Source organism: Oncorhynchus tshawytscha, unplaced genomic scaffold (genome assembly GCF_018296145.1).
Source record: "Oncorhynchus tshawytscha isolate Ot180627B unplaced genomic scaffold, Otsh_v2.0 Un_scaffold_4246_pilon_pilon, whole genome shotgun sequence".
Classification (NCBI taxonomy): domain Eukaryota; kingdom Metazoa; phylum Chordata; class Actinopteri; order Salmoniformes; family Salmonidae; genus Oncorhynchus; species Oncorhynchus tshawytscha.
Genome location: NW_024609831.1, coordinates 964,362 through 985,438, shown reverse-complemented (window position 1 = coordinate 985,438; position 21,077 = coordinate 964,362). Strand labels below are relative to the sequence as shown.

The 21,077-nt window shown below is 41.8% G+C and overlaps 1 protein-coding gene across 1 annotated transcript in view; it reads right to left on the bottom strand.

The window, feature by feature from the left end:
- LOC112221203 (transmembrane protein 131-like) overlaps nucleotides 1-17,789 on the bottom strand; it is a 32,068-nt gene extending 14,279 nt beyond the window's left edge. Inside the window, 16 exon segments of the mRNA XM_042319480.1 lie at nucleotides 34-138; nucleotides 622-756; nucleotides 955-1,065; nucleotides 1,543-1,713; nucleotides 1,983-2,136; nucleotides 2,298-2,406; nucleotides 2,524-2,694; nucleotides 2,836-2,892; nucleotides 3,320-3,470; nucleotides 3,642-3,845; nucleotides 4,580-4,696; nucleotides 5,570-5,690; nucleotides 7,723-7,791; nucleotides 15,009-15,049; nucleotides 16,266-16,327; nucleotides 17,546-17,789. Coding sequence (XP_042175414.1) covers nucleotides 34-138; nucleotides 622-756; nucleotides 955-1,065; nucleotides 1,543-1,713; nucleotides 1,983-2,136; nucleotides 2,298-2,406; nucleotides 2,524-2,694; nucleotides 2,836-2,892; nucleotides 3,320-3,470; nucleotides 3,642-3,845; nucleotides 4,580-4,696; nucleotides 5,570-5,690; nucleotides 7,723-7,791; nucleotides 15,009-15,049; nucleotides 16,266-16,327; nucleotides 17,546-17,669 — 1,902 coding nt within the window. The 5' untranslated portion in view covers nucleotides 17,670-17,789.
- Nucleotides 17,790-21,077: the final 3,288 nt, after the last annotated feature.

Here is a 21,077-nt window from a genome sequence, read left to right as displayed (position 1 = left end):
GTAGCACTTCAACGGGCCAGTTGACAGGTATACCTGGTAGTCTGTTGTGATGTGGATAGCTCCGTCATAGGCCCCCTCCAGGTCTTTAGCCACCAGGGTGACCCGGAAGGCAGCGTAGTAGCCCGAGGCTAGGATCACCTGCAGGTGGAACAACAGAGCCGTCAGTCAGCCTCCTGATTTCCATCTACTTTACCTACTGCTCTCAGACACAAGGCCACTTTGTTGGTGTTTCCTAGCAGATGTACACAGCATTCTGTAGTCATCTATACACACCTCCTTTCTACTCCATCTGTACAGGACCATGAGAGTGCTCACATACAAAATATGTAGGGGCGGCAGGTAGCCTAGTGGTTAAGAGGTTGGGCCAGTAACAGAAAGGTTGCTGGTTTGAATCCCCGACTAAGTGAAAAAAAAGTTGATTGTCCCACCAAGCTATGTTAAGATGAATGCCTGAGTCACTCTGGATAACACTAAAATGTTTAAAAAATAAACTAATATTTCAAGGAAAAGAAATGGATAGAACATATATTAAATAGCAGGCTTAAATGACCTCCATTATCTCCAACCAAGTACCGCTAGATTCAGCAAGTCCAGGGACAGTAGTAGTTGTGATGCTGTTACCGTTTTGTGAGGAGAAGCTGAGGCGCTGTGTAGCTCTCTGGTCTTGGTCAGCACCGTGGTTCTGTTGCCTCTCTCGATCTTCAACAGCTCCACACTCAGACTCTCTCCTGTCAGCAGCCATGGCCGGATCACCAGCTGTACGAGTGAGTGAGAAAATGACTCGTCTCCTTTTCCGTCACACTAATCCAATCTGTTTTCAAACAAGTTGAGGTGAAGGAGAGATACTAGGTAGCCACCTCTAGTGAAGCATTAGTTACCCATGCATTCAAAAACAGCTGTACTGCTTTATTATGGGATGTCTACAGAGCAGAGGGGTGTTGAGGGTGAGCCCACCTCGATGGGGTTGCTGTTGACAACCACAAACAGGATGCTGCTGGTGTCTGTCGCGCTGAGGACACCAAAGTCCAGGAAGTTGTCTTGCAGACTGGGCGGCAGGACAAAGGGCTGTTGAGAGGATGGGAGGAAGAGAAAGATGAGAGTATATTGTTATGATATGGGGGCCAGGTTAGTATTAGGACATGCACCAACACCCCTATCCAGGGAACACTTTCACACAGGGGGTAGCAGGAACCTTGTTCAGCCAGGTTGATAAGCACATCAGGTGATCGTCAGTCAGTGTCCCAGCTTGCAAGACGTGAGGCTGCTGGTTGGTTTGGTGGCCATGGGGCCTTTCGTTTTGATTTCAAATTTTTTGTTTAGGTATAACTGTTCAGAATGTTCCTTTTTGCACATATTTATGTTTAGTCACCATCTGAACAAATGATAATCTGCCTGGAATGGCGACCAAGAGGTTAAGGTCTAGTTATGGCTTTCGTAACAATATGCATTTGCAGGTGTTTCCCCCACAATGTACTTGAGTGTGTGAAGGATTTAATTTGTGTGTGTACACTATTTCCCCAGTGTGTGTGTGTGTTGCAGTACCTCCAGGAATCCAGTGTAGGCGCGGACGGGGAGGTGGAACTTGGAGGCGTTGGTGACCAGCAGGATGTTGCTGTCGATGTGATTGGAAGGCCGGACGGGCTGGAAGTGGAGGGAGAAGATGTAACGAGACTCCTGAGGGGGGATCAACACCGGCTCACTGAAGTTCTGCACCTGAGGAGGAGAACACGGGACCGTTCATATATACGCTGCCACCTTAGGACACACTCAGAGGACAACAGAGCAGTTCAACACGTTTAATACTTAACAAACCAAAGTCCCCCCAGGGATCAATGAAGTAGCTAGTTCTTATCTTAAGACTTGAGGGCCGTGATTAGTAATTGATTGAAGTTGGTTGTATTTAAGCTGGGTTGGAACAAAAGCCTGCAGGCTTTGAGTTGGCCGACAGCAACAGGCCTCTGGAACACGATACAGTTACTCACTAAGAACATGGTCTTGGCTTCATCTGGAAGGGACACGTCATGGATGCGGATGGCAAAGTGGAAGGTGTTGGTGAGGTGGATGGGTTTGACCACTGGCTCTAGCACACTGTCTCTGATGTGGAACAACGTGACCGTATGGTCAAACCCCAAATACCTGTCACACAGATGGAGAGGAGAGTTAGTGGAGACGTTTCAAATGTTCCGAAATTGTGTAATGGTGATTTGTTAAAGTAAAAAAATAATAATAATACTTCTTTTCACTGGTTAAATAAAATACTTGTCATTGTTATTGGTCAAGGAAACAGAAAAACCTACCCGTCTAGAACTTCAGCTAGGTATGGGATTTCAAGTTTGGAGTAGCTTTTCTCTTTCGCTTTTACTGTTATTTTACCAGAGGACTGGGAAGCTTTTTGAACTTTCGATGCTGGAAATCAAAAAAACAAAACCGTGTCAAAACAGGTTGGAACAAAAAGGCAGAGGTGCAATATGCAGGAGAAATTCCAGAAGGTATGGGGAGTACTGAGCAATATAGCTCACTTACCATCAAAACTAATACTAGCGACTTTGGTGTATCTATGTTCTCCAGCTTTTAGCGTGACGGCCTTGAAGTCTATTGTGATGGCATCGTTTGACGGCGTCGCTCGAACGCTCATTATTTGCACATCTTTTGCTCCGGAATTGAGAAGATGCAAATTCAACTGCTTTGGTCGATCTGTAAAACATTTAAACAGAAAATACAATAAACTAATCAAATCACCCAAGAACCATTTTAACGTCCAAATCACTCAAATATTTCACGAAAGCCTGACCCATTGGAGAATGAGGGTATAAACGTGAAGTGAACACAGCACACCTTGTGAGCGTAGCGTTCCAAAGTCCAACATTTCTATTGAGGAGTAGATTCCTGGTGCTGAGGACAAAGACACACAGGATCAGGATATGTTTCAATCAGCCAGTCACAGATACAAGTATAGAAGTATTACTATTGGAAACGTATGGTGAGGCGTTGCTATTGGAAACATTGTTATTGGAAACGTATGGTGAGGCGTTGCTATTGGAAACATTGTTATTGGAAACGTATGGTGAGGCGTTGCTATTGGAAACATTGTTATTGGAAACGTATGGTGAGGCGTTGCTATTGGAAACATTGTTATTGGAAACGTATGGTGAGGCGTTGCTATTGGAAACATATGGTGTTAGGCGTTGCTATTGGAAACATATGGTGTTAGGCGTTGCTATTGGAAACATATGGTGTTAGGCGTTGCTATTGGAAACATATGGTGTTAGGCGTTGCTATTGGAAACATATGGTGTTAGGCGTTGCTATTGGAAATGTACCCGAGGTGACCTCCACCTCTACAGGCAGGATGATGAACTCGTCCTGGTTGGAGGCGTTTGTTTTGATTCTGATGAAGGCCGTGTGGTTGTCTGCGTCTCTCGACGAGAAACTGGCTCTCATCACCCCCTTCGTCTCAAATGGGGGAATCTCCTGACATTGACACAGGAAGAAAGAACAGAAAATACATTCTATTCAGGGGTCAAGTAGTGGCCCAATTAAAAATCTGTTCTGGTCAGGTATTTGTCTCAATTCCAATTCTAATGGTGTAGAAGTAACAGGATAATAATCTAAAAGCCCCCGACTGTCCTGATCTATACACACCCACAGATGGTGCGTTCCTCCCTGCTGCCCTGTGGGGAGCTCCAGGTGCAGGTCTCCTCCACTAGAGTACATCTCCACTACCTGCAGTGGCTCACTGTGTGGGTTGTGGATGTTTATGAGTGGAGAGAAGCTGCTGTTGACTGGGACTCGGGCCCCGATGAACGGCCGCAGCCTGTAGGGGTTGGGGATGCCCACACCAAACACCTGCAGGGGATAAGACACCAACAACATAAGACTCATGATCTACAGCAGGGACCTACAGCAGGGACCTACTTGATCTACAACAGGGACCTACAGCAGGGACCTACTTGATCTACAACAGGGACCTACAGCAGGGACTAAGACTGAGGAGTCAAGGGAGAAAACCAGCAGAAAATGCAACCCACAAAGGATCCTTATATACAGTGTTCAGAACACAAACATATTACAGAATGATTATACATAATGACACATTATATAAACATCTGATATGTAAACACTCCATGATTAATTGTTAGTATAGATATGACATATGATTCCGTAAACATATGTATTCATACACACCTGATATGTAAACACTCCATGATTAATTGTTAGTATAGATATGACATATGATTCCGTAAACATATGTATTCATACACACCTGATATGTAAACACTCCATGATTAATTGTTAGTATAGATATGACATATGATTCCGTAAACATATGTATTCATACACACCTGATATGTAAACACTCCATGATTAATTGTTAGTATAGATATGACATATGATTCCGTAAACATATGTATTCATACACACCTGATATGTAAACACTCCATGATTAATTGTTAGTATAGATATGACATATGATTCCGTAAACATATGTATTCATACACACCTGATATGTAAACACTCCATGATTAATTGTTAGTATAGATATGACATATGATTCTGTAAACATATGTATTCATACACACCTGATATGTAAACACTCCATGATGCGAGGTATTAATAAATAAAGTATTCTCTACGTTTCCTACTACTCGAGCGAGGAAGACCACATCAAACGACGTATTCCCCGCTGGTGGAATTATCTACAGGGAGAGAAGAGAAGGAATGAATTAACTGGAGAGAAAGAATACGACAATTATCCAATCAAAAGATTGGAATCAAAAGGTCGAGCTACTTTTGGAACTGTAAATGTAACCAACCAATTAATGTCAGTCTTAGGTGTGATAAAGCAGTAAAAATGAAGATTCTTGTCATGATGCGATATCGTTTTATAAGATACTGGATGACAGCCAGACATAAACAAATCGCTTTAACAATAAAAAAATTTAAATACCAGGTGGAAAGAGGGCGTTTTTGCTCCAGCCAACATTCTTCCTTATTTGATTTTCCTGCTCTACTCTCAGGACTCAAACATGCTGAGCAGCACAGTCACACCATTCACCATCTCCTCTGTTCAGGAGTGCACTGGATTCAGAGCTGTCATGAGTTTCACAATTCAGTTAAAAGGCCCAAGATGGCGGAATGTTGACAGTTGAGCACGTGCCTCTTGTTTTTCAAAAAGTACAAAACCAGCACATGATACCCATAACAGCCGGGTCACATGGTCAGACTGACAGCAGGGGAATCGGAATGGCCGGATAAATGAGCCTCTGTCCACCGACAAACACAGGGCTTATTCTTTCAGCTTTTGAACAAGCCGTGCGTATGCCTGTAGAACAGGAGACATCGGCTGTGTCCCAAACCAAAAGGAAGGTTGCTGCCTACCTGCCTGCTCCAAAAGGACCTATGTAGGTAGCACTTTCCTCAGTAGGTAACTGGTATTTAAGATGAAATTGGTAGGCAGCATTTTATGGTGCCTTGGGATTGTGACACGCCAATTTTGACATCCTGCCTTGAAATGCTGCATCTTTGTGGAATGGGACACAGCAATAGGGTTATACTTATTAGCTACTCACCCTGTTTTGAAAGAATGATGCATGAAAATGTGCAGTTGTTGCTGATATAGATATCAAGCTTATTTCCTCTGCACTAGGATTGTGCAAATAAACTTTCTCCATTTTTGGCATTCCAACAGGCCTGGGAACAGGAAGAGAAACAGTGTTGTGAAAGCTGTCGCACATATAGCTGTCAGAAACACAGCCGTCAGAAACATATAGGCCTAATGGGGTCAAATGGAGTCTGAAAGAAAATCTGTTTGATTTCCATTTCCTTGTCTCTCCTAACAGATGTTGATAAAACGATCATGCTCCAGGAGGCCTCTTCTCTTAACTGTGGAAATACCCAGCAGATAAGAGCACGTTTAAAAAGTATCAATGCCAAGTTGATGATCTGAGAGGGTGATGCACAGAATGTACATCTCAACAACGTGACAGGAAGAAAATAAACAGAATAGTTGATGGTTGAATTTGTCCCATTTCACACATGTACAAGTCTATATTATTAAATTGTATTGGTCGCATACACATATTTAGCAGATGTTATTGCGGGTGTAGCGAAATGCTGGGCAGAGCGATATGGCCAAAATATCATATGGTATTTTTCACATTTTTGACAGTATATAATGTTTTTGATTAATAAAAGTTCTACATTTGCTTCATGAGTAGTGTGACACCCTACGGTGGCAACACATACATTCTAAATGATTTCAATGGGTCTTTCTCCATTCTGATTGTTTTATACTGTTCAATTCAACTTCAAACTAAAAGAATTTCCTGCATTTCCATAAATTTCTGCATTTCCTGGACTCATTTGAGAAAATACTAGGCCTTATTTTTAACCAAATGTTGCAATTGTGATTTAGATCAAAACACTTGGGTAAACTTTTGGAATCATGGAAATGTTTATTATAATTCTATAGTTAGAATATAAATAAGTGGGCACTTTGAACACAGTGTTGTTTGACATGACACCAAATTAAAATGCCATGGACAACTTATTGTGACAGGGTAGGAACCAAAGTGATGTTCAGTGTTTCCTAGGGGAACCTATAATCTTTGGCTACGTTAAATCTTTATTCATATAGCCAACATATTCATTATTAGCCTATTCCTCTTTGATTTAGAAGATACTGTTGCACAAACAACATGCTGATTTAAGCCTCCACCAGTACTGGTATCAGGCTGTATTAGCTAGCTACGTTTGCTCTGACTCAGTACTTTTATTAGCTGGCTAACACGATTTAGCTTAAGTTGCTAAGAAAATACAAACTAGTTGTTTGCAGATGTAAGAAACAAATAATGTAATTATAGAACGCTTGTGGATTTATATTAAAATCAAAGTGGCAACATCGTCATCAACATTGTTGCATATGCTGGGTTGACCATGCAGACTGAACAAAAGTGTCGTGTTCAAGCGACAACAAACGCGCTCCTTGAGTGACAGGGGGTGGGACTAGGTCTGTGTGGAAAGCAGCATGGAGAGAGAGAGAGAGGAGAGGGATGACTCAAGTAGAGGAGTAAACTATAAAAATGGACGTTATACACACACACAGCGTATCACATTTAACAAACCAAACATTCAAATAGTTATAGAAGGTAACGTAAGAACCCAAACCGGTCCGTGCATAAATACCTGTATATAGTAAAATACAGTCTACCGCCCAGCCCTATGTTAAACACGTGTGAATTGGAAATGTGTTTTTGTTACATATCCCAACTCTCCCCGAGACACCCTCGGAGGGTGGGGTGAGACACCCTCAGAGGGTGGGGTGAGACACCCTCGGAGAGTGAGGTGAGACACCCTCGGAGAGTGAGGTGAGACACCCTCGGAGAGTGAGGTGAGACACCCTCGGAGAGTGAGGTGAGACACCCTCGGAGAGTGAGGTGAGACACCCTCGGAGAGTGAGGTGAGACACCCTCGGAGAGTGAGGTGAGACACCCTCGGAGAGTGAGGTGAGACACCCTCGGAGAGTGAGGTCACGGCCAGGGTCTGCCATTATCAACGGCGACCCAGGAGCAATTAGAGTTAAGTGCCTTGCTCAAGGGCACAGACAGATGGTTCACCTTGTTGGCTTGGGTATTCGACCTAGCTACCTTCATGGTTACTGGCCCAACGCTCTAAGCGCTAGGCTACTTGCAGGTGTATCTGTAGGTAGAGGAAGTTAACTCACTGTTCATGGAAGTCCAGCATTGGCGGCTCAAAGCGTATGGGCCTGCTGTTCCCTCTCTGTAAGGGTGAGCTGTGGGAGAAAAAAAGAGGAACCATAGTGAGGAAGAGAAGGGAAACAAGTACAGCTTTTCATCCATGCTGCAGTCCTACTTCCTATTGCCTAACATGTAAAAAAAAAAAAATGTTTTTAAAGTGTTTGTGTGTGTAAAGCAAATCAGGTTAACATGTAAAAGCTCAGGGCAACCGCCAAAACAAGACAGGAAACCTGCCAAACCTGCTTTGCAAAAACAAGTGATCTACTGCAAGGTTGTTTCCCCTATATCATTTTGACTGACTACGACTACATATTGTAATTTCCCCAAAAAATTGTTTTTGCAAAGGTAATTGAAGTCAGAGATATGCATTAAACAGATGTCATTGCATGTGTATTCAGCTCAGACAAACAAGATCTTTCCATGAGAAACAAGGCACCCAAAAGGGAAACCGCTCCCTGCACACGCCACAGACAGTATGACTTCACTGAACAACACGTACAAGCCGACAGCACTCTGGCAAGTCATAAAAAGGTGTTGCTGTGGATCCATTACCAATGTTATGCAACGTCAGGAACTCATTTGCTTCTTAAATTGGAGTGCAACAACGAATATATGTTTTATTATTCCAAGGCCTACACTTCGAATACAAATGAATTCTATGAAGTCATAGTGGTACATTAGAACTTAGTTGTGCTACTACTGTGGTATTGTGTGTTCTAAGAGAGAGGTGGAAAAGAACTGCACATGCTCTTAATGTCGCTATGGGAGATTGACCTTCAGCTGGATAAATCACACACACCCCTCTGTCTATGTGTGCGTTTACAGAGGAGCTCTACAACCAACCAGACCTCTCTCAGAATGACTCCTCCACTCCTGCATTTTGCAGCGTTTATAATGTGTTTGAACACACATTTGCAGGTGGCGAACAATGCAGACGGTGTTCAGCTTATATTAATTGTAGATCATATTATTTATAATGTAAACAGAAATAGATTCCCTGTAATTTCCCCCCTATAGCTTCAGAGTACAAACAAAGCCACATCATGCGTTGTTTAATGGTCATAATGGGCCACTGACTGACTGAAAAGGGCCACCGTGTAACAGCCAATCAAACACTCTAAATTCTTGAGGTTTCAAAATGCAAATACATCGCTTATTCTGCGTGGCGTGCATTGGCCAACTTCTGATGTTGACTGAATGTTTTTTTAAGCAATGTCAGCAGCTAGATAGATGGGAGGCTTGGCGGTGTTAGTTCGCCGTGGGTGGAGGAGAGGTGCGAAGTTTAGACTATAAAAAAAGGAACAGATGCATCGTCAGTCAGCATCGTGACTAAAAAGCCACAAGCCATTTCCTGTTCCAACTAAGCAACGCAAAAGTCTCTTCTGCATATTATAGAGATTGTCTAGAGAACTTTAAACCTGCTGAATGCTGGCCAGGGGATAAAGTGAATCTGATAATGAATCCTCTGCATATTGTAGAGAAATGTAAAAGAAACCTAATGATACTGGCTGCTAGCCAGAAGAGGTGGAACCATGATAAATAGACACCTATTGCATTATATATATATATATATATAATAACTGGTGTGACACCTAAGAAATGGAAAGACAAAAATAAAACAGAGAAAGGCTAATATAAAATTAAGCAGAAAACAGATTAACCACGTGTTACTAAATATAATCTTGGCCTCAACACAATGCTGACTAGACAATGAATAACTACTATTTACAAGCTGAACACAACTCGTCATTTGAAGAGAAAATACATAAGCCGCGGTGTTATTGCATGCTTTTGTGGTCAATCAGTCCTTGGTGTTGTGGACAGAAACCTCAAGTCAAAGTGAAAGGAAAATTGCCAGGCTTGCATATTTAACTTGTCTAGTTAAAAAGTTAACCATGAGAGCTCTTTCAACTTAATCGAAACTGATCTGAATAGCCAAAGCAGAACTTTACTAAATTGCTAAATCTGTAGTGCTGGAAAAGTTGTGTCTTGATAAACCATTTGTGAGATCATCTTCAGAGATTAATGACGAAGAGCAAACACAGCATCTCAGCTGTTAGAAACAGTAGACCAGACACTCCATTGTAATACGGCTGCAGGTGTAATAGACAACTGCAGCCGTACCAGACAATAACCACAACACAAGGCTCTTAGCACCGCCTACATCCTCATACACACATGCTGCCCTGGAGTCTGGACATTGACCTTCATTATCAAGTCAGACTTTAAAAAGGCACATGCACACAATAACTAACAGTGTACATTTCCGCTACAAACTCCATTCACCACCTTGCTTTCCATTTGTATTGATCTCTCAATTGAATTCCTTGCTCTTCAAGCAGACCATTTAGTGCCATTCCATTTCATTTTATAATTAAATGAATTTCTATACCTTTGGGACATCACTTCCTTCAGCTGGGTTATACCAACTTCCTCCAATCTAAGCACTGGTTTAACCCAACACTTCTAGATAAAGAGAGCTATAAACGTAATTGCCCTTATGGATGTTTACACAAACAATGGAGAGGAATCAAGTCAACTAAGAGGACAAAGGTGAACAGAGAGGGAGGCGTGAGGGGACTCCATTGGCATCGATATGAGCTGTTGCTATTAGGGTCTATCAGAATGAATACATAAAAATAAAATGTTGGTCCCATGTTTCATGAGCTGAAATAAAAGATCCTAGAAATGTTCCATACGCACAAAAAGCTTATTTCTTTCAAATTGTGTGCATATATTAGTTTTACATCCCTGTTAGTGAGCATTTCTCCTTTGCCAAAATATTCCATCCACCTGACGTATATCAAGAAGCTCATTAAAGAGAATGATCATTACACAGGTGCACCTTGTGCTGGGAACAATAAAAAGGCCACTCTAAAACGTGTAGTGTGTCACACAACACCCCAGACGTCTCAAGTTGAGGGAGCATGCAATTGGCATGCTGACTGCAGGAATGTCCACCAGAGCTGTTGCCAGAGAATTTAATGTTAATTTCTCTACCATAAGTGGCCTCCAACATTGTTTTGAAGAATTTGGCAGTACGTCCAACAAGCCTCACAACTGCATTCCCAGTCTGGTGAAATCCATATATTTGGTCCAAATAAATTTATTTCAATTGACCGATTTCCTTAAATGAACTGTAAGTTAGTAAAATATGAATGTTGTGTATTGTTCCATTGTCATATAATTGGTACATCAACTATCAACATAGGATTAAAATTAGTTATCCAGATTGCATTTTGGCAACATGTGTGTGTGTGTGAGATATATACACACACACACACAGTGGGGCAAAAAAGTATTTAGTCAGCCACCAATTGTGCAAGTTCTCCCACTTAAAAAGATGAGGCCTGTAATTTTCATCATAGGTACACTTCAAAAATGAGGAAAAAATCCAGAAAATCACATTGTAGGACTTTTAATGAATTTATTTGCAAATTATGGTGTTAAATAAGTATTTGGTCAATAACAAAAGCAATGGACATTAGACCGCAATGTCTCTGTGAGACGCAAAGTAAGTGAACGGATGATCTCCGCTAGAGGTCAACCGATTAATCGGAATGGACGATTAATTAGGGTCGATTTCAAGTTTTCATAACAAATCGGAAAACTGAATTTTTGTACACCGATTTGGTAGATACATTTTTTTTAAACTTTAACATTTTAAAACACCTTTATTTAACATTTATTTCATCTTTATTTAACTAGGCCAGGTGACAATTGTAAATGAGAACTTGTTCTCAACTTGCCTACCTGGTTAAATAAATAAAGGTGAAATAGGCAAGTCAGTTAAGAACACATTCTTATTTTCAATGACGGCCTAGGGACGGTGGGTTAACTGCCTCGTTGAGGGGCAGAACGACAGATTTTTACCTTGTCAGCTCGGGGGATTCAATCTTGCAACCTTACAGTTAACTAGTCCAATGCTCTGACCACCTGATTACTTTGCACTCCACGAGGAGACTGCCTGTTACGCGAATGCAGTAAGCCACGGTAAGTTGCTAGCTAGCATTAAACTTATCTTATAAAAAAAACAATCAATCATAATCATTAGTTAACTACACATGGTTAATAATATTACTAGTTTTTCTAGCGTGTCCTGCGTTGCATATAATTGATGATGTGCGTATCGTTGCTCCAATGTGTACCTAACCATAAACATCAATGCCTAAGTATATATTTTAAACCTGCATATTTAGCTAAAAGAAATTCAGGTTAGCAGGCAATATTAACCAGGTGAAATTGTGTCACTTCTCTTGCGTTCATTGCACACAGAGTCAGTGTATATGCAACAGTTTGGGCCACCTAATTTGCCAGAATTTTACATAATTATGATATAACATTGAAGGTTGTGCAATATAACAGGAATATTTAGACTTATGGATGTCACCGGTTAGATAAAATACGGAACGGTTCCGTATTTCACAGAAAGAATAAACGTCTTATTTTCAAGATGATAGTTTCCAGATTCGACCATATTAATGACCTAAGGCTCGTATTTCTGTGTGTTATTATGTTATAACTAAGTCTATGATTTGATAGAGCAGTCTGACTGAGCGATGGTAGGCAGCAGCAGGCTCGTAAGCATTCATTCAAACAGCACATTTGTGCGTTTTGCCAGCAGCTCTGCTGTTTATGACTTCAAGCCTATCAACTCCCGAGATTAGGCTGGTGTAACCGATGTGAAATGGCTAGCTAATTAGTGGGATGCGCGCTAATAGCGTTTCAAACGTCACTCGCTCTGAGACTTGGAGTGGATGTTCCCCTTGCTCTGCAAGGGCCGCGGCTTTTGTGGAGCGATTGGTAACGCTGCTTCTAGGGTGGCTGTTTTCGATGTGTTCCTGGTTCGAGCCCAGGTAGGAGCGAGGAGAGGGACGGAAGCTATACTGTTACACTGGCAATACTAAAGTGCCTATAAGAACATCCAATAGTCAAAGGTTAATGAAATACAAATGGTATAGAGAGAAATAGTCCTATAACAACTACAACCTAAAACTTCTTACCTGGGAATATTGAAGACTCATGATAAAAGGAACCACCAGCTTTCATATGTTCTCATGTTCTGAGCAAGGAACTTAAACGTTAGCTTTCTTACATGGCACATATTGCACTCTTACTTTCTTCTCCGACACTTTGTTTTTGCAATATTTCAACCAAATTGAAAATGTTTCATTATTTATTTGAGGCTAAATTGTTTGTTATTGATGTATTATATAAGTTACAATAAGTGTTCATTCAGTATTGTTGTAATTGTCATTATTACAAAAAATAAACGGCCAATTAATTGGTATCGGCTTTTTTGGTCCTCCAATAATCAGTATCGGCGTTGAAAAATCATAATCGGTCGACCTCTAATCTCTGCATATGTGGTTCCCACCTTGAAGCATGGAGGTGGTGGTGTGATGGTGCTTTGTTGGTGACACTGATTTATTTAAAGTTCAAGGCACACTTAACCAGCATGTCTACCACAGCATTCTGCAGCGATACAACATCCCATCTGGTTTGCGCTTAGTGGGACTGTCATTTGTTTTTCAACAGAACAATGACCTAAAACACACCTCCAGGCTGTATAAGGGCTATTTGACCATGGAGAGCGATGGTGCTGCATCAAATGACCTGGCCTCCACAATCACCCGATCTCAACCCAAATGAGTACTGCAGAGTGAAAGAAAAGCAGCCTTCAAGACTGTTGAAAAAAACATTACAGGTGAAGCAGGTTGAGAGAATGCCAAGAGTGTGCAAAGCTGTCATCAAGGCAAGGGGTGGCTACTTTGAAGAATCTGAAATATATTTAGATTATTTTCACACTTTTTTTGGTTACTACATGATTTCACATGTTATTTCATAGTTTTGACATTCTCTATTATTCTACAAAATAGTAAATACTGAGAGGAGATCCCTCTGTGAAACTTACTAAAACTCACATGATCCCATCCACCATAACAGTCTGTTAGTTTCAGAGCAGATGAAAGAGAGTGAAAAGGGTGGAGTGAGACACTCAGACCAAATAGATTAATTTGAAGGAGCCACTAAAGCCCTGGAGAGAAGCACACAAATATCGTAACCAAGGCCTGTGCTTTCGCTATTTTTACACAAATAGATTTTTTACACCAAAACAGACCTAGGGCACACACACACAACGTAATGGGAAAGAAACCCTGCTGATGTTGACAATCGCCTCGATGACGTGCTGCACTGTGGCCTTCCACCCCATCCATGTTTTCTGATGTGGTTCTCATGATGATCTGACCGACTTATTATGTCACGCCACATGTACTTCTGCCTGATGGGCGTGTGCCGCCTGATGGGCGTGTGCCGCCTGATGGGCGTGTGCCGCCGGTGTGGAGTGCACTGTGCAGATTGAGTTACTTTGTGACCCTAGCACAGAAACACACAGATTGCCAAACAATCCCTGGAAAGCCTGTTTAGTTCACCTGTGTGTGTGTTTACTTAAGGAAAGAGACAGGCCTCTGATCTGGAGGAACCTCATTGGCTGAGGGTGACGGTTAACCTGGCCTGAGGAATGTAAGGCAGGACACACACTGATTATTCAAGAGGATTAACATGTTTCAGACCGGTTCTTCTAAATGCCACCAAGGTTAAGTGTAGCGAACTGCCACCTAGTTTGGCTGAAAGCTTCACAACCGAGGTCTAAAAGGGGTAACGTATTCACAGGGTGAGACTTTATGGAATCCACTTCTCTCTTTTCACGATGATGTCTGTCCACATGCTATGTAAACCCAGTCCCCTCCCGATGTGATCCTAACACTGCCTTGATGCAGGGGGGCTCTGATTGAGCCTCCTGAAAACTCTTAACATCCCTCCACTGTCTCCATAGTGAATAGGACACACACAGACCCACACCCTCCCGTTGTCTACCTCCAGTGAAACCCAGCAGCCAGTCGACCAGCTCCACCTCCCAGCAGCCAGCTAACCAGCCCCACCTCCAAGAGCATGACTATGTTGATGGAAATGAGATCAAGGTGTGGCAAACGGAGGATCAGTCTCCTACGAAGCAAAGCTGCTACATATGGAATTGGCTAGCAGCCATAGATAAGCTGAGTAGAGATGTGATTCTAATGCCAGGGTTTACCCTCCTATTTTGAGTCTATCTATCTAGGTGCGACTGGTGTTACATAAGGACGTTTAATGAATTAATTGTTTACAGTCATTGTGGCCTGCAACAACAGATACAGTTCTCTCAGAGAGTCATAGGTGCATTCAAAGATAATAAAACATATATGCATCATACCTTTTTTGATGATATGAACCCAGGTGAAGGTCAGGCTCTATCTGTAAAACAAAGAAAAATCCATGTGAAGTAACCATCAGATGAGCAGCAGATGATCTTCATAGCTCTAGTCTGACATGATATGGCTCAAAACGTAGGAACAAAAAGAAAGTTATCCCACCCCTAATGATATCATCAGAACAAACAAACCAGGTCTAGATGCAGAAAGTCATAGGCAAATAAGTAAGACGTGCTGGTGCATGCAAATGTGAGCAGTTCTGACATTATGATGTCGTTTTATTTTATAACAGCAGTCAAACGGATGTGTTTCCACCACAAAGGTGGAACACCCATCAATTGAACCCAACACTGGTGCCCAATTTGCATTGGATTCAGAATGTGCTGTATTAACTCTATATTCACCTCACTGCTAATTGAAAAATCATATTTTGCACTACAGTGATTCAAGCATCAAAACCAGCAAAAGCTTAACGTCTGACTATGGACCTCCTTCAATCAAACCGGCCTTGGCCATATTTATGCAGCATCTCTATTTACACAACTACTGCCCTTGTTCATCAAGGACCATTTAACCTGTGAAGTGGTGGCAGTCTACCTGTTGTTTCTTACCGTTCCCTCAACTTCTCTGCAATTCTAGGCCTATTTGATCATAGATAAAGAGGGGATGTTTATATACTATGCAAACACTCCACAGGGGGTTTAAATGAGTTGAGCCCTCAACTGCTCTGTTAAGGCCAATCAGCACAGACAGGCGAGGTGCGCAGGTGAACAGTGGTGGAGAGAGGAGGGGTGACTGACTTTCAGAGCAGTGACATGTGGGATGGACAGTGTGCTGACCCAGCCGGCCCGACCAGAGCTAGCTGCCTCTATAACAGTGACATGTTTGTAAACTATGATATCTGGGTAGTATCACGGTCAAAAATGTCCTTTTGGACATCTCACAGAAGTCCTGTCGTTTGTCTCGTCTAAAACAGTGAACAGCACACGACCAAGAAACCTGATAAAGGCTAAACACAGACTACTTTGGTAAAAATACATATAGCAGAGAAAGTGAAAGTCACAGCTTTGAGAAGATACTGATCTCATGTTAATTTTTTACAGCAATTATACTTGATTTCACAGGCTGCTATTCACCTCGTGTTTACTGAGTAACTACATAGTAGCGTGATAGTGTGTTCAGCTGTGCATGTTGTATAGGGAGGGTCATGTACCTTTCTGTGGTCGCTAGGAGGGGAGTGTAAGGAAACAATGTCTTACCTGCAAGAGGCCTCCCTCACCAAAGTGAAGTACCTCTAAGATTGTGTCTGATTGGATGAATGCTGTGGAGACACAATTTGTCAACAGTTATTAAAAGACCCCTCCATAATTACATTCTGCAGGAAGTGGCAGAGTTGACTTGACAACCATAAACAGAGCAGAAAACAGATGAAAATATCCATGTCTCTGCTATTGGTAGGGTGTGTTAAGTGTGCATATAGGTCCCCATTTTCAGTGCATTCCTTAAACATGTCATGATTATGTTCAGCAATGCAGGAAACAGCCATACTTTAGACAGGAAGCATTTCAACTGTGGCATTTAAACTCAACCCACCACTGCTTCATACATTGAAACTGCTGGTGGAAACAGTTCTCCTTTTCACCCTAGCTATAGGCTACATTTTTATTTGTCAAAGTTACAGTTAATTGGATATGGGAAGGTGTACTAGCAAACGAATGCTTCCCTAAACAACTGTAGCCATCTAGCTAGCTACTGTGTTGTTGAATCCCAGTGAGGAATGGGCTTAATTTTGACTGTATGAAGCATAACGTTGAGGTTAGCTAACGTTAGCTTGTTAGCAAAGCAAACCACTAAGAAAAAACGCAAACCTGGTAAATGAGCACACCTATGATGAGTATGCATTTCGTTGCACTGTACTCCAGTTCATGATGTATATCATGTGTAGCTTATATGTAAATGACAAATAAATGAACTTGAACTTGTCGGTCTTGACAAACTAAAAATACCACTTATTTCCTGGTTTAAAAGAACAGCTAAACCAGTGTGACAAGCACTAAAGTTAGCTAGTGAAGGTTGATTACAAGTTACTCAGGACTAGTGATAGATATCCAAAATGATTACGTTAGCTAGCTAAGTTCAGGAGATTTAGTGAAACACGACTGGAACTGGCAAAACAATTGAGCTAGCTACGTTAGTTAGCGAACGGTACAGCTTGAAATCTCAAGGGCCACTTTAGCTAGCTTGGCTAACGACGTTACCGACACGTTAAAGAAGCGACTGGACTGGTTAGGAATGTGTGAATATATTAGCTAGCTAGTTTGGTCATAGTGCAACCAAGTATTACATTTAGCTATTGAGCCATGTCCTTTACTAAGCCAGTCCAAATACAAGCCGACACCCCCTCAATCACTGGACACCTTGGCTCTAGTCTTGAACACAGGCTAACGTTAGGTCGTTAACGGTAGCTAAGCTTGCTAGCTAGCAATAGTACACTTGCTGGCTAAATGTAGCGGAAAAAATGACAACTAAAAATACAAACCTTGTTTATTTGCCTGAGCTATATGAAAAAGTGCAAAAAATAAAACCCGAAGATATCCGAAACAAGACGTTTTTCCCCTCACTGGCAAGTGGAGGAAACTCGGTGTTCTTTCTGCTTGCGCCATTCTTCTGCTCTGACTGCATCACTATGACCGTGTGCTCCTAGCTATAAACATTGAGCGCAAGAACTGGCAAGCAGTGACACGAGGAAACTTTGTGGACACTGTGAACGGTGCAGTTGGCACTTGGCAACAGCACAAGAGCAAGTACTTTGGTCTTTGCCCTTCGACCTTATCACACGTTTTAGTGTTTTTGCATCCTTAATTTCTATTTTCTATTTCAAATGCAACAGTCATAAAAGTTATGTTCCATGTTCATACATATTTTTTATCAGCAGTTCCAGCCTTCATAGATTTCTCTCTTATTTATTATAGCAGTTAAATGTTTAACGTTTAGTTAAGACTAGACAGGCACAATGTAAGTGTCTTTATTCTCTTAACAGTCACCATCTCTATCAGTTCACATGACAGACAGGAATTTATAGACACAGGTCAGGCATTACTAATCAATTATGAATATCTGATTATCATCCTTATGCTTTGCTTTTCATTAAATTGTTGGGTGAAGATCAAGTGGAATAATACATTTAAACTCCAGAGGGCAGCAATGCTACATCATTTCCCAATCAAATTTCAATATGCCAAAATAAAATGAGCGAGAATGGGGGAAAACACACTCACAATATATTTGTATGACCCAAATGACACCATAACCCAATGACACCATCAAATCCAAGTTATAATGTATGACAGACTTTAATACACTAAAGTAAATGTACCTCATATCATTTGTGACTCCTTCCCTGAGTTTATTTGAAGGGAGCAACAATCAGCACGCAGACATTCAATTTGTTTTGCTGATATATGGCCAATTGTTTTCTGTGCAAGGTCCATATGCCCTAGTGCTGGGTCCTAGGGGAGATAATACAGGCCCCCCAGGACACAAAGGTGTTCCTCTAGCTTGACAACTGCACAGTTAGTAGGGCAGATCAGGGACCCAGTGGTGTGAATGGAGTGAAGCGAAAGATTGTTAAGCAATTAGAAATGCACATGGGTTTAGCAATTATTGTTGCGTTTACCCACAACACAATAGAATAAACAACTGCCTGGAGTCCAGTGGAAGTAGCTGAAGGGAGGACGGCTCATAACAATGGTTGGAATTGAGTGACTGGTTTGATACCATTCCATTCCAGCCATTATGCTCCATTCCAGCTATTATTTTGAGCTGTCGTCCTCTCAGCAGCCTCCACTGCTGGAGACATACAGGATGGTGATGGGTTAGGCTTTACAGCACAGGGCAAGTAGATAACAGATTATGTAGATAACAGATTATGAATTTGATTGATCCTCAGTGGAAAAAAGCTCAAATGTTTTGTTCATCATAATAATTTATATTATGCCACAAATGTTAAACTTTATGACCAGGCATCTGTATGAAATGTTAAAATAAATTAATAGGTTAGCCAACAATGAAGCATAATATCTAACAAATGGTTGTTGTTTTACAGACACCCAGTACTGTAGCTCTCCAGGAGGATGGTTGGCCACCCCTGACCTACCTGTGGGTCTTTCCATTTTACTAAACCTGCAAAGGTGGATTGAGCCTATGAGATAATATGAAGAAACCCAAAGGAAAAGCCATGCCCTCTTCACTCATCCCAATTTACATCCTCTCATGTTAACAGTCCTGTCTAGATCTGGCTGAGGATATGCACTAGATTTTATGTAGGCATTTTAATGTAAGATGAGTGTCCTGAAAGGTGTCTGGAAATCAAATGTATTATTATTATTATAATTATTATATCTGGGGTATTATACAGAGACTTTACTATGAATGTCTTAGTTCCCTGATGTGTGTCCTTCGTGAGTCTTTGAATGTGTGGTTTGGTTAACACATATGGGGTCTTAAGTGCGTAGCCCATGTATAGGGATGTTTATTAGGTACACCACCCCATTCACGAAAATGGTTGGCTTCTACAGACAGTGAGTCAAGTGGCTGTGGCTTGCTATAAAAAGCAGGCAGACAGGCATCGAGGCATTCAGTTACTGTTCGATTAAACGTTAGAATGGGCCAAACTAGTGACCTAAGCAACTTTGAGCGTGGTATGATCATCAGTCCCAGGCGCACCAGTTCCAGTATGTCAGAAACGGCTGGCCTCCTGGGCTTTTAAAACACGACAATGTCTAGGATTTACCGAGAAGGGTGCGAGAAACAAAAAACATCCAGTCAGCGGCAGTCCTGTGGGGGAAAATAACTCGTTGATGAAAGGTCAAAGGAGGATGGCAAGAATCGTGCAAGCTAACAGGCGGGCCACAAACAGGCAAATAAAGGCGCAGTACAGGCATCTCGGAACGCACAACTCCTCTGTTCTTGTCACACACCTGGTTCCACTCCTATCAGCTAAAAACAAGAAGAAGCAGACCCAGTGGGCACGCTATCAACAACACTGGACAATTGAGGAGTGGAAAAGCATTGCCTGGTCCGACAAATCCCAGTTCCTGTTGCGTCATGCTGATTGCAGAATCAGGATTTGGCGAAAAGCAGCAAGAGTTCATCACCCATCCTGCCTGGTGTCAACGTTACAGGCTGGTGGCAGTGGTGTAATGGTTTGGGGAATGTCTTCCTGGCACACGTTAGGTCCCATTGAGCAACGTTTCCATGCCCCAAAGAATTCAGGCATTTCTGGAGGCAGAGGGGTCCAACCCAGTACTAAATGGGTGGACCTAATAAACTGAAATATATGGAAATACTAGGAAATGCTCCAGGTCATACTAGGAAATGCTCCAGGTCATACTAGGAAATGCTCCAGGTCATACTAGGAAATGCTCCAGGACAGCAGTGTATGATTTGAATTGGCCTGTTTATTCCAGCACAAAGAGATTTTTAATTGATCCCTCAGCACATTGACAATGACGCCTAGGATGGAGTGAATCATTGGTATCATGGTTACACACACAATCTCACAAGATCAATGATTTTTCATGTGAGAGAAAAGGAAGTGACTCCTCCATATTAGGAGACATTTGTATATCTTGATCAACTGTATTGTGGGAGACCCTGAAATACACCCTGAAGACTCTTCTTGTTAACTTCTTCCCAGCTGACTGCAGTTGTCATTGCCTCTCTTGTGAATGTCCAAATACCATCAAAAGATTAGAGGCAATCTCATTTGTAAGTACTAATCCCACAGTGCCAATGACTGCAGTCTGTCCACACGTAGGCTTTTGGAGTACACAAGGTTCAAACGTAAAGGCAAATAAAACACAAACAAAAAGACTTCAATACAATTTCAGTCTATGGACTCTGAATATGCCTCTAATATTACATCAGTGTAGATTTAGTCTACTACTTGAAGAGGGTGCCTGGTACGAATGCATGTCCCCCAGTCGCACAATCACTTTTCTGGCCCTTTATCTAACGTTGTATGGCCAGTAAACACCTACATCTCACAAACAACAGGACAGGTCATGCAG